Source organism: Centroberyx affinis, unplaced genomic scaffold (assembly GCF_046629955.1).
Source record: "Centroberyx affinis isolate AG114_WGS23_722 - 3 ecotype Tasmania unplaced genomic scaffold, CSIRO-AGI_Caff_v1 ptg000175l_1, whole genome shotgun sequence".
NCBI classification, from domain to species: Eukaryota; Metazoa; Chordata; class Actinopteri; order Beryciformes; family Berycidae; genus Centroberyx; species Centroberyx affinis.
In genome coordinates, this window is record NW_027278872.1 from 277289 (window position 1) to 304254 (window position 26966).

At 41.4% G+C, this 26966-nt stretch overlaps 1 protein-coding gene across 1 annotated transcript; it reads right to left on the reverse strand.

The window, feature by feature from the left end:
• Nucleotides 1-916: 916 nt before the first annotated feature.
• elovl6 (ELOVL fatty acid elongase 6) lies at nt 917-20336 on the reverse strand. The gene is made up of 4 exons (XM_071535210.1): nt 20138-20336; nt 4832-4963; nt 3638-3789; nt 917-1465 (listed from the first exon to the last, which is right to left on the reverse strand). The coding sequence occupies exons 1-4, from the start codon at nt 20218-20220 to the stop codon at nt 1023-1025; spliced, it is 810 nt and encodes a 269-aa protein (XP_071391311.1). The 5' UTR covers nt 20221-20336; the 3' UTR covers nt 917-1022.
• Nucleotides 20337-26966: the final 6630 nt, after the last annotated feature.

A 26966-nucleotide genomic window follows, 5' to 3' on the forward strand; every position in this document is an offset into this window, starting at 1 on the left:
CTTTAATACAAAGAAGTGTTTGGAAAATCGATGGCAACTCATTTTCCAAGTGTGGTCGGCGACTTTTGCAAAGTCATGACAGGTGGTGAGGCAGGACACTGTCAGCATCTGTTTCCCATCATGCCCATGTGCAGTGTGGTCATCTGACTCATGTTCCTCCAATCAGCTTCATTCAGACCTTTGGATGAACTCTGCGGCCATTTTGGATGACTTTCAGCCATATTGCAAACCACTGCTGATGTTAAACATGTCTATGTTGTCTTGATATGCATATTATATAAAGAAAGAGATAACCTAAGACCTGAGAAAATATCGCATTTTGCAATGTAAGATACAGAAGATACAGTGCTGTTCACCCCATCATTACACATCAACCACCAACACTCAGCAGCTTCACACACTCACCAGTGTCTAAAACATTTTCTTTGATAGATCAAAACAAAACAACAAACGACATTGAAGACAGACAGACAAAAACACACTCGGATGGCTCAAGCCAACGTTGACGCCGTCCATCTTCATATGTACCAATTTATTTCTTTTTTTTTAATCAAGTAAACATACGCTCTTGGCAGATGTAACTCCTTTATCTGCTAATTCAACTGTCCTTTTATTGTTATCTTTACCTTTTTAAAAAATGTAATTACGGTGAATCCAAAAGGGGGCATTGAAACATCAGGTGGACTTGTCGCCGACGGCTTCTCATCATGGTGGCGCTGCTTCCTCACTGCCCCTCACTGGAGATGTCACCTCCCTCGAGGCATTTTGGATCTGCACATTAGTAGTAATGCTCAAGCACAAACATCAGCCATCTTCCTGACCCTGCCCCTCCCCCCCATCCCCAACAGTTCCCTGCCCCCCACACCACCCCACCATCATCCATCCATCTCTCCTTCCACCCACCCCATTCATCCTTTCCCTCCCCGGTTCATCTACCGATTCTCTCAAGTCACTGGTCCCTGCTCTCCTTTTCCGACTCCCTTTCATCTTCATCTCCCTCCTCCCCTGCCAATGGCATTTTCTTACTGGTTCTTCTTGCCGACAGCCGCGGCTGATGCTCTGGTCTTGCCGAAGTAGGCCTCGAAGAAGAACTGGACAAAGAGCACAAAGTAGCTGAGGTACATGAGGGAGGACCAGACAATGTTCTGCACGTGGGATGGACACTCCTGGCCCTGCTGCATCCAGGAGTACACCAGGTAGTTGACCACGCAGCCCACCAGCATCTGGGTGATCTGGGTCAGCGTGATGAACATGGCGAACTTGCGCGACACCTTGAAGCCGGCCGCCCGCAAGGCGTAGTAGGAGTACATGACGGCGTGGACCAAGTAGTTCATGGTCATGAACCATCCGCCGCCGGCCACCATGTCTTTATAGGAGTACCAGGAGTAGAGCAGCACGGTGATGTGGTGGTACCAGTGGAGGAAGATGAGCTTCTGTTTCCGCAGGACGATGAAGAGAGTGTCACCTGCAGGTATGACAGGGAGGGAGGGGGGAGGGAGGGAGGGAGGAGGATTAAGGAGGGGGGAGGGGGTCATTAACATTCAATATGACTGGCAATGATTCAAGTTGAAGCTATCATTGCTCTCAAATATGCAGAGAAAATTGAAAGCACTTGGCACACAATGTGATGCTGAAATGTTTTGGAGCAACTTCACTTCCCTGCCCAATAAATAAATAAATAAATAAATCCCCAAATGACAGCAAAAGCCATCCATATCCATTATAATGCTTATATTTGCAACCGTTAACCAACAAACTAATACAGTTATTGTAGATGTAAACAAGAAGAAATTAAGGTAATTTCTAAATCACTATCCATTTTGGAAAAAATAATTACCTGAAGGTTTCTAAAATGGACATCATCCAGTTTGTAAAAGGGTTTGCATTTTGTCAGCCAAGCACTTAATTCACCAGCTATCCTTTATTAAGTATTAAGCACTAAGTAGTAAGTAATTTATTTTAATGTTATGTCATCAATGATTTTGTATGGGTAGGTTTCATATTTCATTTCATTTTCAAAATGGTTTACATTTCATTTTGGAACTAATATTACTGGTTAAACTGGAAAATTACTACTAGGAATCTAGGGAACCTTTCTTACTGTATCTAGGTCATGCTAGAGTATCTGGGAGTGGAGACTATGTGCTTCCATTTATCTTCTCCAATTAATGTACAGTAGTAAATGTACAGCCTGTTTCAAACAGTGGAAAATCACCAGGGGCTCCACTGCTCATTTTCTACCTCTTTTCTCTCTCTCTATGTGTATGTGTATGTGTGTGTGTGCGTGTGTGTTTGTGTGTGTGTGAGTGTGTATATGTACATATGTGTGTGCTTTGGGGAACTACACCAGTCTGCCTGAGCATGCCATTTGCTATGTTATGGCTGAGTAGTGAAGCATGCATATGCTTGCGTTTCTGTCTTCTGTGTATAATGTGTCCACACCTTAACTCTACATAAATGTGTGCTTTTGAGCCATGCAGGGACAAAGTGGCTGTTCAGTCTCTGGCTTCCAGCATTTTACTCATGGTCCAGCCGGTCTGGACTACAACCAGACAGAGAGAACCAAGGCTATGGGTTTCTGCCCCCCCTGCCATTCCCCCTGTGAGGGACGACCGCTCTGGGTTCGTGCCCGGAGTTCACAGGGTGTCGAGTCCCAGGGAGTGCAGGGATGGGCAAACACAAAAGGACCACAAAGGCAGAAAATGGATTTTCAGAAACAAAACCCCCAGACCTTAGGGTAAGGGGTAATCCTACATCGACCCATTTGGCTAAGAAGGTGACATTTTCCTGGGATCAAGAATAGACAAAAATGTCATCGCTCAGTGGTATTTGAGTAAGAAAAAGTACGAAATATCAAATGCAGAGGCCTAGAAAACCAATAGATATTAGTAGAATATCAACCTGAGAGGATTCGGTCTGGATACAGTCTGGCTAAATAAAACCATCAACTATCCTCCAGCAGAGTGATTAGTATTGTGATGAATTATGACTTTAGACATATTCATTTTCTCCAGTCTAAACACATTCAGAGACTGTCACATCAGTTACGCTGATAAGAATGACCTATTGACATGTTTGTAGAAATGTTAAAAATGAGAAATATGTAACTACCTGTGCATGAGGTTTGAGGGGAAGGTTTCAGAACAGAATGTAACAGAAAATAAGTGTTACTGATGCCCAAGGGGAAACTTGGTTCTCACACAACAGCTAGTACAGCATTTCCCACGAGCAGTCAGTTTAATCTGGTGCAGGTAATTGACGACTTGTTATTGAGGTTTCATTTAGCGAGCTCTTAACTCATATTTTCAGGCACTTAAGTCTATCAGTCTGGTATCAGCTAATTGCATTGCAACATTATCTGACTATTATACTTCAATCTGATTATTAAGTATATATATAGTATATACTATATTTAAAACTGTCTCTCCATTGAGTTTGTATCGGCACAGATACACCACAACTCCACAAAGAGATGTGCTGCATAATAGGTGCAATGAATTTTGGTCAACCGCCAGCTTCATGCATCACAGCACCCAAAAATGGACTTAATTTGAATGGGAAACACTGCACAGTATACATGATAAGACGAGACATATGGCAAGCCATATATCCAAGCCATTGAAAGGTCTTCACTTACCCAGTTCTGGTGCTTTACTAAGTACAAAGGCGTATGCCCAGAACTTGCTGACAGGCCCATTGTAGAAGCTCTGGTCACAAACTGACTGTTTAAGCCCTTTCGTCATCAGGATGTACATCATGTAACTCCCAGTACGCATGGCACCAAATATACTGCATGGAGAGAGACAAATCATCACAGTGGGCAAACTTCACGGCACATTCCAATATTTAATATACTGTATATGAACAAGTTGTGAATGCATGTGTAGAGTGATATGTATCGTCTACTGTCCACCATATGTCTTGCACTGTGCACTGTATATGAGGTCTGTACCATGTCTGTCAGTATCAACTCTAACTCTAATACTATGTTCAGACACGCAGCTCAAATCTGATTTTTTCCACATATCCGATATGAGTCGATATTTTTTCTGAACAGCAAAAAACCCACATGGAATCTGATCTTTTCAGGTCAGAATTAAACCACATTTGTAGGTAATTTGTAATGAAATGTGACTCAATTTGCCGCACAGAAAATCTTTTTTTGTCATTTCCAAAGTAATATGTATTTGATGTCACATGTTAAAACAGAAAGAGCAGAGAACAACAAACATGGAGGAAAGACAGCCAGAGAATAGCGGTGCCTGGACAAATAAAGAGGTTTCATGCCTCCTCAACAACATGGCAGGTTCCTCCCTCCTCTATTGTTGACGAGTAATGAATGCGTTCTGCACCACGGCTAGAAATGCCATCATAAAAACAGTCAGGATAAGCAACAGCAAAACTTCCATGTTACTAGCTTGTTGTTGGACAGCAGGCCCTTAGCATGCACACTCCTGTATCGTTACTATGAAAACAAATATCGCAATGACAGCAAATGATTATATACCATATATACATCTGGTTACCTGTAAATTAAAATATGGACAGTCAGCCTTAAAGACCAGATATGAAGAACAAATTGGATTTGCCTGCTGTCTAAGCATTGCCTAGTTTTTCATGTGTCTTCACCATATCAAACCACACAGAGAAATTCCTGTACATTTACTGTATTTAGCAAAAATGAAAATGACTCTAACAAACACTGAAATGGATCAAATGTTTGAAACATGCTATGAATGTAATGATATTTCTTCTTTACTTCAAGGTTCAGGGTCTCGATTTGGAGAATGAGTATCTGTTTCAGGCAATGTTAATGTCAACTCTTTCTCACCTGAATACAGCAAGGGTGAGTGACCATAGCACCAGCGGTTTCCTCAGCTCAAACTTCTCCCTCTGTTTCATAACATGGCGCCCCCCCAGGATACAGGCAGCGTAGAGCGCGGAGAAGAGAAAGGACTTCTTCCTGTAAACACAAAAAGGGAATTGATTAACAATGAGTACAATGGTCTTCCACCGTTGGCTGCTGAACACTTCTTCTGGAACAGTTGGGAGGTAAAGGAAAAATCCACCCTAAAACACTAAGGCAGCTATTGGCCATGTATGCATTCCTGGGCCCATTTTGTTGTTTGGTGGTGGATTTTTCTTATTCCCATGGATAACTGGCCAAACGAAATGTCATGTTGAGGATTTTCCAGTGCAACTACAACAGAGTTTAATAGCAGAAAAATTCAGCTATCTAAAACGTCAATGGTAAATGTCAGGTTTTTGGTGTCAGATCCTCAGAATCACTTTTTCTCTACTGGGAAAACTCTCGCTCCACTGTTGCTACTGCTCTCTCCACCTACACATATAACCTACAGCTGAATGGAACAAGTTCACTCCTGTTCTCTGGGGGTTGACGAAAGGCATTCTGGGAAACGGAGGATATCACTAACTGAAGTAGAAGTAGATGAGGCAAGTTGAGGGAAAGTGGATACACCAAAAAACATAAATTACAACACTTCATCACAAAATATCTCCTGGAATGCATTAAACATCACAAACTTGCACTTTGACAGTAGTTGTTGAGGGAGTGGCGAGTGATACTTGCACACTTCCACCAACAGCTTTTTCCCAGCCAAAATTTGACAGATGTACAGTCTGCTTCTCTAACAGTCATGCTTCTAGCACCGCCCCTATATCAAGTACAATGTTCTGTTTACAACAACAACAATAGATTTTGTGATTTCAAAAGGTACATGCGTGAAGAGTGACTTAATGGCGTGAGTCCAGCTCCAACTGCCACTCAATGTTTATCTCTCAATTTACAGTAACTGCTTCCATTCAGTTCCAACTTCCACAGTCCTGTAACGTCCGTTTGCCTTAATTCACTTGTCAGAGAGCATTGTATTGCCATATGAAGAAGAGGACTCATGCTAACAGACCACCTGGCCCAACCAAACCTAAAGAAAAACATTTCCCAGCACTCAGCACAATTATAAAGCGCAGGTGGTCTGACTTGACAGACTGGATGCTGAGTAGGGCCAACAGAAGATTGGGGCATGCTGCCTAAAACTAGAACAGCTTTTTCCAAAACAAGCTGCTTGGTACTGCGCAGGGAACAGAGTAATTAATTAGGGCAGCACTCGCCAAAAAGTTACACTGATAAACAAAGTGTTAAAATACATTTAAAAACAAAACAAAAAAAAAACAGGCTTGCTGGATGAGGATGATGCACAGGGACCAGGAGTTAGGCATTCTGGGAGCTCTGGGACTCATTGCACTAGGGAAAATGGGTTGCGTAAACTACCCCAAGGAGTCATGTTCTGGTTCAGTGACGATATTTGTGTGCTGCTGTTTGGAGGTTACACAAAGGGAACAACAACATGCTGTTTGTTTGGGGTCAAATTAAAGGCAAAGCCGAAACACATAACTTAGTGGAAAGGTTTGATATCAGGATAAAAGTGTCCTGTCCAACCGTTCTCGGCCAAGACACTGAAACCTTACCTGTTTTTTTCCCATTGTAAGTAACTCTGGCACCTGCTCAATGCCTAAATTGTCAAAGTGTAATATATATACAACTAACACTAATATAGTGATGGTCAAGTTGTCTTCCCATGCAATGCTTTACAAACCCAAACTTCTCTCACAGAAGCGTAACATTTGCAACCTGTAAATACCAATCAATCCTGTTCTGTTTTGCAGCCTCAGCGCAGCATCGTGACAACAGCAGTTTTAGTTTTGCTGATCAGGTGTGTAGCTAGGCAAGAAAAAGAGAAAAGGTGCACTTTTTGCTTTGCTTCCTGAGAAAAAAACGTCTTGAGAAAATTGACCATGCGATGTAGTTCTGCAGCATCATGCAGACTAACGCTAGGCTCAATCTGTGTGTATGGTGGTTCAACAGTCCTGTAACTAAAAAGATTACAGGTTCAATCACTCATGTGTCCTGTCAAAGTGTCTCTGAGCAAGACACTGAACACCTGCCTGCTCACTGCAAGCTAAATGCCTAAAATGTAATTGTGGCATGGATCTGCGTTTCTTAAATTAAAATAACACAATCTTACCATATTTTCTGACTTGGGCTACTAGAAGGAAGCCAGAGCTAAGACGTGGGATTTTCATGTGGGTTGAAATACCACCTCAGTGTATTTCTGTTCTTGTATAGCATGCCATGTTATGACCGCATCTGCTTGAAATGAAGATTGAATATTTTACTACTTTAATGCATCAGTATGCTGACATTTACTTTATTTCAATTAAAAATACTGCCATCATGAAAAGATGTTTTAATAAAGAGGAAATGTTCACCTGCTTTTCAGAGTTCAATAATTACATTTTTACACCATTTACCACCAATTTCCATTTTCAGACTTCTGTGCTGTGAAAACTCTAAGTTGTTCCAAGAGCTGCGTTTCTGCAGGTGGAGGAAGCAATCCCAACAGCATCACAGAAAATCTGATTGGATCGGGCATTGGAATGAAGAATGTGCCCACCGTTCTGTCGTTCCCATTTCAATTATGATAAAATCCTTATTTGAAGAAGTACCATCAGTTTGAAGTAGAGCCCATCTACTTCATTTCCAAGCCACTTTCTCCAGCGATGCCTGTGTCCTCTTTCAAAGGAATATGATGCACTGTGCATGACGAGAATGCGAAGCACGCTTACAAATTTTTGTACAATCGTAACCTAGCAGACCAGCAAATGAAACTTTGATTGAAACAATGCAATAACAGTATGTACTGTTATTAACAATGGACCTCTTTGTGTGTCAGTATTCCAAGGATGAAGGATGCCACCTCTCTGTGCTTGCAGCAAGCCCGCTAACTGATTTAGGCCACCTCCACTGAACAAAGGACAAAGCAGTCTAGTCAAAGTCAAAAGGAGCTGCTTTCACAGAATGACAACAGGGTTGGGACTGCAGAATGACATCACTGTTTCACAGCTCAACACGCAGGAGGGGAGAACAGAGCAACACACAAAAGACAGTGGCCTACATAGCCAGGCCAAGAGGATTGCAGAGGAGCAACAGTCTCAGCATTCCTCCTCCTTGCACTGTGTTCCAAGCTGAAAGGGTCAAAGGTCACAGTGATAAATGGTCTGATGGGTGACATCGCAGTGCACAGAACATCTCTTACATCCGATTAGCCCCTACAATACGCATCATTAACTTCGGATTTTCCTTTTTTTCTTATATCACGTTACAATTTGTATTTATTTCTCCTCTTTTCTTTGTGTTTCATCATTTATATGTGCAAGTAAACTAAACCAAACATTTAGAAGTGCATGGCCCACTGCAGCGTGGTTAAGAAGTAGCAGCAATTGGCTGAGCAAGGAAGTACAGGACAAGGTAATAAAAATAATACAGGAAGGGTAATATTAATAAATATAAGACCATAAAATGAGAGTGCATAGTGTCTTAAGTGGTGTTGAGCATTAGGCCTGTGCAATAAATGGGACTCCTGTGCAAGACTGATTTAGAAGGTGGATTACATTGGCGTCAGGAAAAATAGTAAAGGGTAAAGAGAACCAAGGGCATGGTCAAAGCTGACAAGTTGGTTGAGGTGGTAATGGAGGGGGAAGGGGTTTGTTGTCTTTGCAAAGGCTCCAAAGTGCCAGCTGCAGCCAAGCTATGCCCCCAGTAACAGGAATCTATTTGAGACATCAGTGTGAATTCACATCATCCCTCCATGCTCCCCGGTGCCTCCATTGTGGCCAGGCAACTGGTCTGAGCTTCTCAGTTTCTCGCTGCTCGCTACAAACGTTATATGAAGAAACGATTTATGAAACGAGATATCCACCATTTGAAAGAAGCGGGGCCTTCTCATGCAAAATGATAGCCGACATGGAGGTAAAACATTTCAAAAACATTGATTAAGCATTTTTCCACCAAATTCTGACATTGTTGTGGATGTAATCATCGATATTATTGAACTGCTGTAACTGACAAGTATTTTTTTTTTTTTTCTTCTAAAATTGGATATATAGAATTTTGGAGATAAGTCAGATGATTTCCTATTAGCTTCCCTAAACATTTTGAGATGAACAAGCAAACTGATCTCAATATTCTTGTAAAAATTAATCACACTTACCCACTTTACCCAGTTCTCTTCAAAATACATTGAATGGCTCTTAACTGTCAAAGCAACCACAGATGGAAGAAGCCTCTGATATCTTGTACCAATCACAATCGCCTTGAATACAATTGGGAACACCAAACAGGAATCAGGAAAAAAAACTTTGCAACTAGCACTTCTGTTCCTGACTAATGACTATGGCCCAATATATCAGGACAGCAGAGGGGGTGTAGGGGGTGTAGGAGGCTTTTCTTATGAAAATAGGCCGAGGCAGCACAAACGAAAAACTACAAAGTCAGAGCTCTTTTGGGGAGGAGCAGCGAAGACACAGAATCAGCAGAGATTTCTCCCTCGCTGCGAAACCAGCTGCTTTCTTCCAGCTGAAATTTCCTCCGAATACAGTTTGCTACTCACATACCAGGCTCACTGACTGTGGCAGGAACAGCAGTGGCCTCGTTTAAATATACAGGTGCCCAAGATTCATTGCATAGGCTGTATGTACATAGTAATTTTTTTTTTTTTTTTTTTTTTTTTTTTTACACAAAGTAAACCGTTTTCATAAATCAGACAAAAAGCTGGAAAACATTACAAATGAATGGGTTTGTCCCACAAATGTAATATCCTGAAACAAGAGCTGAAATATTACATTCCTGCTAACTACAGAGCGTCACAACTTAAACTGTGATGTGTGTATGTGGTCACATTTTAGGCATTCCTTATTTCGTTCCAAAATGTATTGTTGAGTGAAACAGATATTGGGCTAAGATAAAACCACAGACTTATGAAATGATCATTAATATATACCACCTCCCCCAGTATCAACAGGAATATCTGCCATTAAAATCCCAGTGAGCATCCAAAGAGCTGCTCATTTTTGGCAGGTTTGGCATCTCTAACAATCATGTCTCTCTCTCTCTCTATCTCTCTCCCTCTCTCCCTCTCTCTCACTCTCTCTCTCTCTCTCTCTCTCTCTCTCATACCCAATTCTTATCGCTGGGCGAGATGCTGGGCGGTGGCCCAGTTTATGTGCCCTCGCCAAAGCTGGAGTTAAGCAAATATGGCTACAGATCTAATGCTTTCTGATGGAGTCAACTGCCGCCTGGGGATCTTATGCTAACTGTGTCTGCAACATGCATCGCGAGAAGGACTGAGTAATGTACGCGCGCACATAAGGGCAGTACAATAAATCAAGCAAACATCAAAATGACTACTGCGATTTCCCAATCACAGGAAGGAGTGATTTTTTTCTTAGAGGAAGAGGTGTTTCAAACAGTCCTGTGTGTGTGTGAGTGTGTGTGTGTGTGTGTGTGTGTGTGAGTGTGAGTGTGAGTATGTGTGTGTGTGTGTGTGTGTATGTGTGTGTGCACTATGCAAAACCCCTGGCCTGGAATTTGAATTGAAACATTCATCTGACAGTCAAATCAAGTTGAATGTCTTAGAAATCCTAAGTATTAAGCATTTCAAATGGTAGAGAAGATGAAGTTGTGAAGTCGACAGCAAACCAGTTAACATTTTCAAAACTGAAAAAAATGAAAATGAATGAAAAATGAAATGAAAACTCTGTGCCATTCCAATGCAACAGAACCACAGAACAAACCTGGCTCTCCCAATTCATCTTAGCGAATACAGTGTGGATGGCAGTGAGCAGGTTGGGTAGCAGGTTGCCGAAGTGTCTAATGTTTCTTCGATTCCCAGTGCCAACAGCGAAGTTCCACTGACCCACATGTATATATGTACCAGCCTGCTCCAGAAGCCTGTATTGGAAACTAGTAAACATTAGCTCAAAGTACTGTGATACTTAACAGCAGACATGTGCTTGCACTATGTCCTTGTGGTTGTATCTGTCCATGTAAAAGTGAACCATACGTACATGTAGCCTATACAGTACCTAATAGAATAAGGCCGCTGATCCCGCAGCCCCTCCCCTCCCCCACTGACAGTGTTGAATAAAGCTGCTGGATAACCTGCTGTGGAACTTAGATCTGTATTAGCTGGTCCAGGAGATTTCGCCCGTTACGTAATACTGACTTTGCAGTCTGAGGATGAGTCTGTGCGAGCCTGTGCGAGCGAGCGTGTGTGTGTGTCTAACAGTCTCACCCAAGTGCGTGCTTACAAATGTCACATATGCATATATAAGTGCATGCGCAAGTATGTGTGTGTATATGTGTGTGTGTACAAACACTCCAAGTTGCTCAGTTCAGGGAGTGTAGCTCTTTTCCCTGGCACTGTTGTCTGTATTTTACACAGCGGTGAGGCAATTGTCGCTTTGTGCTGCTTTCAGAGGTGCTGTGCCAAACTGAAGGCTGAGTAGCAAACTGTTTAATAAGGCCAAGATGTAAATAAGACCGGGCTATTACAGAATAACGTGCCAGTCAAGACCCACCCTGGTCTAATCCAACTAAACCCCTCCTGGACAGATATTTACTGCATACAACTTATGGTGAGATCTTAAAAGTATCATGCCGAGATAGTAACAATATCTATCATTAGCTGGCTTCATTCTTTCTGAATCAGCTGGTCCATATTATAAAGACAATTTAAGCTTTAGAAGATTACTTTTGTTGGGTGGTAATTATTTCAGCCTGTTAAGTGCTTAAGAGCATCTTGAGTCATGCTTATTTTAAGAAGCAAGACAAATGGCTTGTATTGCATGGCACCACACAGTGCAAGCACAGCGTGCACAGAACACCAACATTTTATCAATCGAAGGCATTTTGATCATGCCTTGGTATCTGTGCAAGATTTTTGCACTAAAGCTTACAAAGGCACTCAATCTCAAGTTTATGGCTGCTTTTCAATTGATTTAATAATAGAAGCCATTGAAATTCCTGACTACACCTTTATGAAAACACACTTGGGAACAATCTAATGGACAAATGTATGTGTGCATGCTCTCTCTGTGTCACACACACACACACACACAGATATCATGGTGTCTACTTTTTCTTGATCCTCACTCTGTCCCCATACGCGATGAGGCTAACATTTCAGACAACACTGGTCCGATTTTGATGAAATTTGGAGGAATGACGCATTTTGTCAGTGTTCTGTTGTTTAAAAATATTACACTGATTGGCCTGATGGAGGCGCTATAATTAAAAGGTCAATATTTAAAACTTTGAAAAACTACTGGTCTGATTTTGATGAAACTTGGAGTGATGATGCATCTTGTTACTGATTGGCCCGAGGGGTGCCTGCATCATTTCTGGGGGACATGTTGACTTGTTTATTCTTACCGACATGCACAGAGATGCAGCGCATACACACACAACAGACTGAAGACTGAACTGCTCTTTCCTTTGTCTGCATCTGTTTCCCCCTGACAGGCTGACAAGTTCAGAGAGTGAAACCACAGAGAGGTGACACTCCAGGCACAACTTGCCAAGAAGCCAGCCCACATCTCCGTCTCTGGCCTCGGCAGCCCAGAGAAGCAGAGCGACCAAACATCGAGCCCCGGGTGGACTCTGGGTTAACATGGTCAGGACCAATCAGCGTCACCACATCCCGCTCGCTTCAGACTGGCAGCAGCAAGCATCGCTCCCTGGAGTCAACCTAACTCATAAAGAATAACCTCATCTGACCTCACCTCTGTGCAAAGGAAAAACTGTCCCTGTCAAAAGAGTTATGAACATATGGTGAAGCTACTACGGCATCCCAGTAGAAACAATCCCTTTGGAATATAGAAGTGCCAAACCTATACAAAGCAACTACAACTTAAAATGTGTAAGGGCTTTCTCATTAATATTTCACGGGAAAATTCTGTGTTATTTTTTGTTGTGAAATAATCTGCATTATGCTCTCATCTGGTCTAGTTTGGGAGTTCTCACGCTTGATTCCCCCCCGAAATGTGTAAAAAATCCCTTCCAGCAACTGGTACAAATGGTTAGCCATGCATCAAAACCACAGGGCATTGGAAATAATGAAAAATGCAGATAGAAAGCAGCTCACAGGGGCTATGGGACGTAACCTCGATGGTCATTAACACAATTTGTTTGACAACTGAAAACGAATCACTTCAAATCCCCCTCGCCCCTACTTCCCCCCTCTAAACTATAACCCCCTCTCCTATATCCTCTTCTTGCACAAATGCCCCCGTCTGGTTTATTCATCTACCTTTTTCTCCCTGGATCTTATTTCTGCCTAGCATTTTATTTTTTTTTACCACATACATTATATATACTGTTAGTGCACTGTGGCTTTGACCCGTGTAACCTTTTTACTGGCTGCTTGTAATGCTGACATCTAGGAATTTAAGCTTATTGCATTGTTGGTTTTATTGTAAGTTCCTATGCATAAGACCACAAGCTAATTTGCTGTGTAAAATGTTACATTCAGAAAAAAAATCCTGCACATATATTATTTAACAATGTCAATGACAAAGGAGAAGAAAAAGGAAAAGGGTAATGTAGTGACGACTGCAATGATACCCTTATGCCAAATTTAAGAGGGGTGTATCTTTTGGTATCATTCGTCCAGCGGCACGGCTCAAGAAACACTTAGACAATAGGCCAGACTGCTCTTGGACTGAGTAAGTAACATGAAACGTGGAGAGAGGAGACTAATCAAGTTCCAAAGGACACCTGAACTTTCAAGGCTGGTGAATGAGCTGTGACCCTTCTGAATCAAACAGCAAATGATCTGTTTTGGTGTGCTGAATGCAATACCACTTCCATAACTGTAACCCAGTGCAACATTCATAAACCCTTCATAAGGCCTGCAAAGAAGATTAATGTCATTTTGGCTGACAAAAACATTTTCAACATGACAGTAAAAAAAACAGCGGAGCTTAGCCCTGCTTCACAGGATTGCAGAATCTTGTAAATCGTAGGAATGAACTCTGTCATCACCAGCCAGAGTTAATAAAACCAGACAGCAACAGGAATCTCTTATTGCAGCATTGTAGCAGTCTGCATCCCTCGCTATCAGGCTGGGACAAAATCACCAGAGATCCATCATAAAACGAGACAACAAAGAGACCCGTGAGGACACTGACTCCCTTTGAGGCTTTCTAAAGACAGAAAACACAGAATCCAGGCAACCGCCATGGCACCGTGGAATGATGACGTCTGTTTGAGAAGAGAATGACTCAGCAGGTTGACGATGTGTGTATCCATTTTCGACCTGCACCCTATTTTCCCATCATACCGATCAATTCTGACCAAATTCTTGTCAGTTGCCTCACTACAGAGCTGCTTATGTCTTGCTTCCAACATACAGTCCTAATGGCCCAATGGATTCACCAAAAAAAATATATAATAACCATCAGAGCCAAACGGAGCATATCTTTTTCATCACTCGCTCACTCTTTAATGAGACATACATACATTTAATTTTCACTTTATCCATGGCCTGACAAATGTCACTATTGATTTTGCACTACATTACACAGCGCCGCATGCACACAGGCAGCCGCAGCCGACCTGCAAAGTGTAAGAAGTGTAATCAATGGCTTAAGTAGCATCAAAACCATATCGGACAGACATGACTCTAGATGACATGTCTCATTACAGAGCAAGCACTCAGTGTGTTGAAAGACATACTTTGGGTGCTTTTGGGGTTGATTTTTGAGTGTTGATCGTCCCTGTAGGAATGTATTGGCGAGAGAGCCATGGCAAGACATAAGTACAGTAGCTCTATAGTGAAGCAGCTGACAAAATTTTGGTGGGATGGGAAAGGTAGAAAATGGACAGAGTTATGCTTTAACAAGCAGGTGAATAATGTACTTGTAGATTTCTAAATTAAAATGGAAAAAAATGCCAATGGGGTGAGATGATTTCGACTCCAATTCAGTTTCACTTGTGTCAAGAATTTTCAAAAATATATACTTTTTAAGGCATTTCCGTTTTATTAGACAACAATTGCGAGAAACAGAGAAAGGGAGAGGGGATGATGTGCTAGAATGAGCCAGACTCAAACCCAAACCCAAGCACATGTTATACACCGTGGCCCATCGAGCCAAAAGAGTGCCCCGCTGCAAGAATTTTCTAGGATCAAGAGGCATTATCTTGGAATAAGTGGAGCGATCTCTCTTAATTCATCACTCTGCCACTTGTTTCAACAAAATTTATTAACAAGTGAAACTGCATTGGAAACAAACCCCAGAGGCAGATTTTTACACTTGTTCTAACAAAAATATGGTTTTAAGACTACATGTGTACACATGCATAAGCAGACATGCTCAAAGTGCTATCATGTTTAGCCCTAAGGGACAACAATGTTATATTTTATTAGTAGATATTTCCTTCCTCAAGGTTTGTAGACACCTGCAAATTTTTAAGGGTTTTGTCTTCCAAGTCTCTTGGTGTAGTGACTTTAGCAACTTCTCTGTAGCTGTACATGTTTGCTTCATGGTGTTGCCATTGACGATGCAACCACAGCAATGTTGTCAACAAGGCATGTATGAACAATTGAGAACAATAGGTGTGTTTGTTGACGCTAGCATCTGACGCTTTCTAAGTGTCCAGGGTGAGCTGCTACATGAAGCTTTCCACGTTGATTAACACTTCATATGCACTTCCTCAAGTGCACCCAAGGAATTCAATGATATAGTTAAATACCAGACCAGATTCACCATACTACAAATTTGGAATAGTTTTCATGCAGTATGTGTGCATGCGGGAGGATAATTACAGGGGGAAAAAAAGTTGTTTGTTCAAAGCGGTTTAAAGTAAAGCATTGTCTCGACCGCTGAAAATATAGAATTGAAGGAAACAAAATGTTCTTGACATTTTAAAGTGCAAGTATGTGGGGCATTGTACTGTTCTTCCTCACTGGATAGGAGCCCATGATGTTTATGGAATCATAATGACGTTGCAGAAAATAAAGAAAAGAAACAAAATTCAATGAACAAAAAAACATTCATGATGCCCTTTGCATGTTGTACATGCCGTCTCATGCCTTTTAAACTTTGTCACAAGCCTTTTATAAGAGGAAAGTCATCAAATGTCTTAGTAGCACATGTTCAACAAGTCACTAGCTCTGGTGTTTAATTTTACAGTTTACAAAGGAGTTTTCAACCCACAAAACACAAAAGCAAAATGTTTGACTTTGTGCCAGACAGGTAAAAATCTCACTTCTGCTACCAAATTAATTAACACAACAGATGTCGTTCGGATTTTCAGTCTATTTGAGGAATGTGTGTGAGTTGAGATTTGCTCCCACCTCACAAGAAAAAAAGAATATGAGCAAGCATTGTAATGAAATGAAATGTGCAACAACAGGCAGAGACTGATGGGCACTAGGGGCTATTATTCTGACACTGAGAGACTCCTGGCATCAGTATCATCGACAGAGTGAGCGTCATCTAATAAACCTTTCGTCTCTGGGCAGTGGGTCCTTGAAGAACTGAGCGAGAAACATGAAGGACACTCATTAAAAAGTTCTACTTTACCAGCAGTAAACACATGATCCCCAGCGTGAGGCCCAGAGGTGAATCTTTACGCAGAAAAAAAACGGACCAGGACAAACCTCTGACACCATCTAACCCCATTTCAGGACAAAAAAAAGCTGACACATCTTGGGCATTGTCCAAACGGTAGAGCATTATGGGCATATTGAGGGCATAGTGACTAGGCAGACCATCTTTCATCTGGAGAGCCTGGATTCAAGCATCAGCCCCACTTTAGTGTCCTTGAGCAAGACACTGAAAGTCCCTAGCAGCTGCAGGAGTGTTGCTTTGTAGCTAATGGGGCAAGTGAAAAGAGAATTTCTGCTTCAGGCATCAATAAAGAATCACATTATCATTATATTTATGATTAAAATCACAACACACATTTAACAGAGGTATTAAAAATTACGCAAGATGTGGGTAAAACCACTTTCTTCCCAGCAACGCTTATCAATGAGCCACACTTGCCCTAAAGCGATTTCCCAAGCCTGTAAACATACCAAAGACAACTTTCAAGGTGATCTATGAGTTCAAAGGATTTCACAACATGTTGCTGAATGCACCTGTACAAGTTAAGATCAATGTTCTGTGCATGTTGTGGTGAAGGGGGGGAAGAATACCTATCCATTTTTGCAATAGCTGGTGAGTTTGTTTATTTTACCAGCCTCTTTTGTCAGCTAACTAACTATTTAAGGGTCTAAATCTATTCTTAATGTTAGTTGTCTGGCAAAATAATGGAAGATGCTTGATATTTTGGGGTTTTACCTGCCACTGTGACCAGTGGAAAAACTCAAATACTAGTTTCCTACCATGATTGTGAGGCTATCTGATCTGATTTTTTTTTTTTTTTTTACATAATCCTGCTGCTAAGTTTCACACAAATGTCTTTCCTTTGTATGGATACACCAGAAAGAGAAAGAGAAAGAGAAAGAGAAGTCTTCTTCCTCTTACCAGAGCAGACCCTCCCTTCTGCCGCACCCCTAACTTGCTTTTCGTTTCCCTTCCCCTTGGTCCTCTCTGCCCATGTGGTCCCGACAGGAAGTTAGCACAAAGCTCTGGCTCACAAGACCATGCGCTCCACTCACACGTTCCACTGTAGCTCTGGATTATTATGATTGGTTAGATAAAAATACAAGCATCTTCCTGGATATCCCCAACCCACCCTACCACCTAACGCCCAAATTCAGTCCAGCCAGGCTTCAGCTTGTGCCGGCCTCTCCTCCTGCGCACTGACACAGCACTAAAGCAAAGTGAAACGAAGTGTGGGGAGAAGGCTGTGTGCGAGATTAGGCCTCATCAAACAGTGGTGTGTGAGAGGGTCATATGCATTTCAACAGGGTCGGGATGTGACTCACACTCAAAATGAAACTTAAACCCTGGAGTGCTGTGATGCATTGTGCTGCAGAATGATTCAAAGTTGGAATGATTCATATCCCAAGGGCTAGTAAACTGAAAAAAAAAAAAAAAAAAAAAAAAAAAATATGTGCCAAGAATAATTCTTACCATCCAAAGTAATTAATATACTGTATATATTTCATAAAAATATGTCACCCTAACAGTTTTAAATGATATTTTGTGTATAATATCAGTTATGTGTTGATTTTAAACTTTCTCATTTCCTTATACAATGGATCAAGTTTGTAATTCATCATGATGGCAACAGAAAAAAAAAGTTACTCTCCAGTGTGACTAGTGGCTCTTATTGATTTATCTGCCGAAAACTAATTTTACTGGCATCCAGACTGTGGTGGAGGCATTTGTTGAAGGTGCTCTTTGTTTTGGGGGTTACTGCTTAAATTAAAAAAGGAGTTCCATGGCACACTTCAAGCACAAAAAAAAAAAAAAAAAAAAAAGGCTTTTATGAAAAACAAGCTCTGGTTCATCATGCAGTTGGTGTGCTACTCCCTGATGAAGGCCACAGCAAGGCGGAAACGCATTACAGGCAGTTCTTTTGAACTAGCCATGAAATAAACCATTAACGTTAGCTTGAAGAGTGCCTCGGAACTATTTATTTTGTCTCACTCTGGCAAAAGCCTCCCAGTCATAACAACATGTCATACTAAGTCAGCCACTCCGTCTACATTATGACTGTAATACACAACCTATCCAATCCCATTTCATTTTCTGTGGCTGCTGCTTCTCTCTGCCATGTGCACTGGTCCTGTCTGACATCCCCCACTACAGGAGCAGCAGAGAGCGGTCGGCACAGATCAGCTGCAACCTGATTGGCTAATACTCTGTCAGCAGACATCATAAGATGAACGTTATTGGCCGGTTGTCAGTACCAAGGTATGGACAGCTCCTGCACATTGCTTCCATGCCTTCTCAACTACAAAATCTCAGACACACAACAACACACAAACACACACACACAAACACACAGACATACGATTAACTCAATGAATAATTAAGAATCAAACTGTTCACAGACTGGCTCCAATGCTATGCTAAAAAAAATAATAAAGTGGGAGTTTTCTCTAAAAGGCTCTACAGGCAAGTCAAGCAGATAAAACAGCAGCACACACTTCAGTGTGTGCTGCTCTCACAAATGTCCTTTTACAAATCCAATGCCCATGAATGCTTAATGAAGCCTATGCTTGCTTTAAGCATGACTCATATTTTGTTCCGCTTAAAGCCATTACTTGCTAAACCTGGCATGGATCTGGATTAAAAAAAAAAGACTCTTATGGTTAAACCTGCTTATGACCTGTGTATGAAATGCATCAATGCACACAGACCAAGACATCATATTTATTTAACCCCAGTAGCAACACTGATAAATCAGTCTGGGCTAGTCTAGCAGTTTGTGCAAAGCCCAGTACCCATCACAGATCTTATTTAGTTTTCAGCTAGTCTGCTGTCATTGCAAAATGGCTTATTTATGAAATGCATGATAATTTAGCCAGCTGAACGGTTGTTTAGTAGATAATCCGTATTATTATATGATTAGTGCCTGTAATCAGTATTTTCCCTAACAAACCAATCACTATCATATTCCTATAGGAACTTAAACAGTTGAAAAGGGAGTTTATAGTAACCTTATCCTAACTTATGGCACTTTGTCTCCCCTATGGTATAACTATAATATTCCTATAGGGGCTTACTGCCGTAATATTTGTACATTATTCTTATTAAAAGGATCATAAGACTAGTATAGCTTTTTCATAAGGGTGGAATGCATGAGATGACTGATGGGGATGTAGCTGGCCAGCCTATGGCTAGTGTTGGTTTAATGAGCCACACTGGGCAGCGGCTCTCTCTTCATGCATGAGACAGCTGAAGCCCTGAATCACCTTAAAAAAATACCTGGAACAGGGAGACAGCAGTGATGCCCAGAAAATAAATCACGGCCAAAGGGACAAATCACATCAGTGGAGCGGTCAGCTGCAGAATGCAACAACGGAGTGTGATGTTGTATCCAATTAGTTGAGATAGGCTACAGTATGGCAGAGCATTGGCTGGCTTGTGGCCTGGGTGAATTTGTACATTTTGCAGCACAACCAGGCAAATTGCGGATGATGATTGAGAGCCTGCTATAATAGGATACGGCGAGGTCTAATCCAAGCGAGGTTCATGCAGGGGGTGGCGGTACTGCCTCCGATTCACATTCACCAAATATAACAGTTACATTTGCAGTGTGCAGAACGATAATGAAATATGGGATTAAAAATGAAGCACTTCATCGCAGCAGCCTTACCAGTTCTCCTGCATCCATCGGATGGCTTCGTCCTCGTTGAATTGTCTCTCGAATTCATACTCTTGCAGAGCTAGCACCGACATGCTCACTGTACGTATTGCTGGTCACACTACTGATACAAGATGATACTCGGCCGACGTGTTGATATTTAGTCGCTTTCCGCCTCACAGCCCTTGTCTCGCATTGCTTGTGCTGCTGTCAGGACCTCGCAATTGTGCGCGAATGGCTCGGCACCTTCCTCCTCTACCGGCTGACATAGCCTACGCCCTCTTCCCCAGCACGGCGCACTCCAAGTCCTAACGCCGTCGAGTTCCCTCCTCGGTCATTTGAGTGCATTGACATGCACACCAGGGTTGGGGCCATGCATGAACTGAAAACGCAAAGTTCAATCCAATTCCTGGAGTTGCAATTAGAATTTGAATGTCACCCAGCAGGAAACAGGACTGGAATTGAATTGGAATGACAGAAAACAGGATTCAATTCCATTAAATTCCTACATTAAATTCCACTTCTAGGTTGTCTTGACTGGCTAAACATTACTATAAATCAAACATGAATAGAAAATAAAAGTTAAACAAATAAAATACATTCAATCATAATGTATGTATTATGTATGTATTACGATTACATGTTGTGCATATACCACCAGATACTTTTCGCATTTTATGATATTCAGTCCTACTACATGTAATCTCAGATATGTAGTAAGAAAAAAAGACAAAACATGGAATTTCACAAAATTTCATTGAATGAAATTCAAATTTTAAAATTCCTATTTATTTCCAATTCTGTTTCCTGTAGGTTTTTTCAAATTCCAATTCCAATTCATCAGTTGAATTGGAATTGATGAGTTCATTCATGAATTGACCCCAACCCTGATGCACACTCTTTAACCAATTACAACAATGCTCCATCCACTGACTTGACATAGTCATGTAAATGCCTTTATCAGATTATCTTAATCAGAATAAGGTCATTCTTTTGATTTTGTTCAAACAGCACATGTCAAAGGTCACCAGACGCAGTGAACAACAAGGTGCGGTGCAGTGGAGCAGCGAGCGGCTGACAGACTACTAAATTAATCCATGTAAAGCAGGTTATTAGACAAATCGTGTTACTTTGAGCCATGTAAATGTTGTAATCAAAATATTGCCTTAAGCTGACTACTCCCAGTAATCAGTGTGTTGGTGTACATGTAAACATAGCAGTAACAGCCAAGCCACCCAGATATGTTCTGATTTGTTTAACAACACTAGCGTTCAACCTATATGGGCTTTTGAAAATACCAATATTTTTGTATTGAAGGTCCCAGTAGCCAATATTTGTGCTGATAGCTGATGTGGCAATATGTGGTATCTTTACATTTGTCCATTTGCATGCCAAAATAATGCACGGATTCAGTGTTTCCCCCAGAATTTTATTCTTGGTCGGGTGGAAAAGCGTCTGAAACATGAAAAGGATCATGTAGCCTAACAGTAAAACTCTCCACTGAATGAATCCACTGATACATTACTGCTTTTAAATGTAGAATTCATTTACAATTAAATGAAAAATAAAATGTGTAGATTAAATACCATTGGCAAGTTTTACAGACTGTAGCTGTGGTCAGAGAGGAACCTCCATCATACCAGCAGTGGATGATATTGACTGTCCTATATCAGATACATAACAAAAGGTTGATTGGCCTGAAAAATTCCCAGAACAATATATTGGTCTAGTTAATATTATTGGAGTAATTCTTGTAGCCGTCTAACTATTATATTAGCATCTCTGTACCACTAAAATGCCACCAATGCCTTTCCATTCCATGCTTTCAAGGATGATCATACAGACTGTGACACTTCACATTTCATGTCATGTCTACTTAGCATCAGGGCATGGATAGTACATGATGTACCAACTCTTCATGCAATCATTTTTTTGTTTCCCTAGGTTTTGAAAGACTGATGTAACAGGTTCCTTATCAAAACCAGCCAGGTGGGAGCTATTTCCTCATCTGGCAAAAAGGTAGGGAGCATTTCTGACAGGGCCAGACTGAACTTTAACCTAGATATACAAAGCTGCCGACACACACACACACACACGCACGCACACACAGTCGGTACAGCACACTGATGCTCTCTGAGGTTCACCCTCCCAGCACTGATATGCAGACTGTGCCCTCTGGCTGAGTTACCTTTGGCTGGTGGTGTGATTACATTGCGCGCTCGCAATCATCCAGCTTGGCATGGACTTTCAGCACATTACCTGTGATCTCATGCACAGACGATGGGCCAAAACTCACCTGATTCAAATGGTGTCATTGCAACTGATGAACAAATTCTTTATTGTGACATTCTCTTCGATTAGATCGATCAGTGGACCTTTCATCGTCAGCATTTTTATTTCTCTGCGAACAATCCAACAAAACGTCTGGGTAAAACATTTGGATCCACATGGGAACCGAACCAAAACCATATTTTGTTTATATTTTGTTTTGTTTATTTATACATACTGTAGGCATGCATAGATATTTTGCTGACACTCTTATCCAGAGAGACTTATATTGAGTGAGGAGGCAGGAGTTCAGTGTCTTGCTCAAGGACACTTTGATAGGACAGATGGCTGTTGATGGACACAGCATTGGCTGTTGCGGGGTGGAAGGCTATATGACGTTCATAATGGTCTCTCCAAAAACATTAATACTACATTACATTACATTACATTATATCATTTAGCAGACACTTTTGTCCAAAGCGACTTACAATAAGTGTATTTTGTCAACAGCATAGTCAAAGCATATGAAGCATATGACATGATGATATATGGTCCGTATATCATCATGTCATATGCTTCAGTTGGGGATTTCCAGCATTTCCTAGCTTGCCTTTTGACAACCTCCAGAAAAGCAGTGGGTTATACATGTAAGTGGAAAGAGCATAACTGATAGTGATAATGATTGCACAGTAAGTGCAAGAGAGCAAAAGTTTTATCAGGTGAGATAAAGTGAGAGTCACACTTGTTACTCAAAATGCAACATGTCTTGTGGCTGCACTGCATTCTGGTCTATTGAGGCTGCTGTTGGTGGAGAAACTGGTCTCTCTACGATGGATTTCTACCTGTACCTGATTGTTGAACATCGGTGCAAAATGGCGGCTCTAGAAAGAAGCCCTCGCTCTTTGATTCTGAGGAACTGACTGAGGATTAAACCCTTTTCTGCTACCAAACAACATTGTAGCTGCATTCCTTATCCGTGGGAATAAGAAAAAAATGCACCACCAAACAACTAAATGGACCCAGAAATGCAAGCTACAGCACTAAAGCTGTGTGTTCAAAGTGTTTTAAGGTGGATTTTTTCTTAACTATGCTAATTCCTTTTCACCTTTTCACCTTTGCTCTTTTTCAGTCTTGTCACCTAATTATGTTCCTCAAAATGTGCTGCTGATGGATTTTTGTCTTTGTGTCATTAGTTCCCCACTGGCCTTTTGAGTGCAATTGTGGTACGGGACGGGAAGGTATGACCTCTCACCTTTCTGTCTAAACACATCATCTTAAAGTCCCCCAGCGGAGCATCTGCCACTGAGACTGAGCGAACTGCAACATCCGTAGGGAAATCATCGTTACAATTCAGGTGCATATGCGCTCTGTGTGTGTGTGTGTGTGTACGTGCTCACATGCATGTGTACTAGGGTGTGTGTGTGCGTACCGGGGTGTATGCTTGCATACCAGTGTGACTTTTTGGCTCTGTTTGTGTGCGTGCTTGCCTGTGTGTATCCATTCTGTATCTGTGTGTTGTGTGTGTGTGTGTCCACCTGTGTAGTGGGTCTGGCCCCGGGGGAGCAGTTTGTCAGGCATGCCAGGCATCTGGAGCGTAGCTCAGTGGAGCTGCAGTACAGAGGCTCCCTGAGAGTTCATGCATTCATGAGTTCTCTGTCCTTTTGTAGTCGGGGGAAGTCATTCGTGTGAGGAGGGGAGAGAGAGAGAGAGTGTGTGTGTGTGTGTGTGTGTGTGTGGGGTGGCTGCTGGGTTATCATGGGGCTGGTGTTGAGGCTTCGAGAAGAGAAAGAGAGACAGAAAAGCAGAGGATAACCTTTAGATGCATGTGTTATAGGAACCTACACTCTTCCATTACTGTATGAGAATCAGGGTTTTTTTAAAATAATGAAGATATGTTACTGTCATCGTTTTGCAAAAAAGATTTGAATTATATTTTGGTCCTCACAAGAATGAGTTAATGCTTGCAATAGGTTTATTTGTCATTTTCTAGCACATTTTAAAAGCGTACATAATCATCAGCAGCTTTTTACAATGATTCAAACATATCTTTCCTAAAACATCTATTTTCTTGAAGCAATGTAAGTCATTTCCATCTAATACAGTACATATGTGTGAAAAAAAAAGCATAACACAGAGCCAGATAGAGACAGACAGTGAAAGAGAGAGGTTAAGAGAAAGACAGAGGAGATAGAGAGACACAGGCAGAGAATCAGAGATCACTGATATGTTGCTTTTTTTTCTCCCCTATTTGTGACCTTGACAGTGACAGATGTTCATGAACGCCACAAGGGATTCTTCATATGTTCCTCCTGTCGCTCACTAACACGCATTCCCTCCAAATGCCTCTTTGAAGGTCCCCGAACACTGTAGCAGAATTATACAGAGACTGAAGTGAACAAAAGACGGCATGCACAAATCTGTCAGGTTTGTAATTAGGACCCAAAAGTGGAACACACCAGGCAGAGGCAGGGGTAAAAGTTGAAGGGTTTTTACTGAGCCGAAAACCAAAGTCCAAATCCAAGTCAGAACCAGATAACCCAAATCAAGCCAGGCAACAGTACAGAAACAGTGAGTGGCTGGATGTATGGGAACTAGACACAGACACACAGAGCAGAAAACAAGACGGGCAAAAGGCAAACAACAAAATGAACTGAATATGCAAAACAGAAAATCAATAGACCTCAGCTAGATTCCTGACACAAATCTGAAATATGTCAAGTGAGAGCATGATGTGATACTCAAGTTATGTTGCTCGTATTCAAAGCATCTCACAGTGAGTGAGGTCATAGGTTCAGTGTGTGCTCAAAGACATTATTTATAGTATACCATATTCATATAATATACTCATATTACAGGACACGTGGCTGTTGATGGACACACATTAGCTATAGCTGGGGATGGAGAGAATAAAAAAAATCCACCCTAAAACATGTAAACACTGTTAAAAAAACAACTATCGGCAATGAACTTTGCATTTCTGGGTCCATTTTGTTGTTTGGTGGCGCTTTTTTCTTATTCCTCTAGATAACTGATTTGGTTTACATAAACATCAATGGTGAATTTCAGGTTTTGGTGTCAGTCCCTCAAATCAAAGACCAAGACCTTCTTTCTAGACTCACCATTTTGCACCGATGTGCAACAGTCATACAGGGAGAAATCCATCCTAGAAGAAGCAGAGATACCAATTTCTCCACCCACAGCAGCCTCAATAGACCAGAATGCAACGCAGCCACAGGACATGTTGGCTTTGAGTAAGGGGCATGACTCATGGAAAACCTCGACAAGTTCATGCCTGATCACTGGAAGTTGTCAAAAGTAATTCTGGGAAATGTAGGAAATTACTAACTGAAGTGGAAGTTCTCAAATTAGCTCCTTAAATGCTTTGAACATCATAAATTGCTGATATCTAACGGTGTAAGTGTATCCCAACATGGATTTTTCCTTCAAATGTCTAGATTGTTTAGGTTGTTACGATGTTTTCCACTCGTGTGTTTTCCCCCAAGGGTGCAACACCCTGATACAGAGGAGAAGACGGCTGCCCATGGCCACCCACATACCATCATACATCAATACTCCCCCCTCATATCCACAAACTGTACGTCAGCAGTTTCTACGTAACGCCTTGTTTCGGCTGCTTTGCTTCATGTGTTTTAAGTAGACCACGTCCTTGAGACCAAAACACATCTGTCCTGAAACAAAAGTTTGTTAGCCCATTTCACAAGCCATCTGGATGCACTGCACTGCACTCAGTCTATAATAAATTAACTTGTAGTTGTGTAATGTATATGTCTGGCTCCCTTTGCTCCACAGTGAAAGCATACACATACTGTTATATTTTAGCGAGTCTGAAAGAAATAGTAGACAAGCAACAGCTCCTACATGAAGAAGTGCTTTCTTGTGCTATTTGGATGTCTGTAACACAGTGTGAACTTCACGGCCCAGACTTTTACGAACTCCAAATGGGTTTTCTATGTGCGCTGGGTTTTTCTGTGTGTAATAAGCGGTCAAACCCTGCAATTGTGGACTCGCTGGTGACAGACTTCCAAGCCACTTCCAACCCCACAGAGAAAGCCTGCAGAAGCCTAAAGCGCTTTATGGAATACTTTTTGAAAAATGTAAAAGCAAAGCATATATTGTACCTTAGTTGAATCGAAGCAAACTACCCTAACTACTCTACTACTAATAAAGTGTCTGGTGTGTGTATATAGGCTACTGTGTAATAGGCTATACAGCATATGTATGATGTAGTATGGTATTTAAAGCCCTTTGAGACTTGACTGTGATAAAGGGCTATATAAATAAACAACACTAAAACAAGATTAGACTAGTCTGTGGCACTCAGTAGTGACTTTATAGTGACCGCATTGTAGCCTATTTATGATAGTGAGTCCGTAGGAGATAAGAAATACCATAAAGTATGATAAGATCACTGTAATATGCCTATAATATTCCCACAGGGACTTCCCATAGTATACGTGACAGTCAGTAGTGACTTTACAATAGTCACAATAGTGACCTTATCGTATTTTATGGCAATGCTTATATTCTATGGTATCACTATCTACTTGTAGAA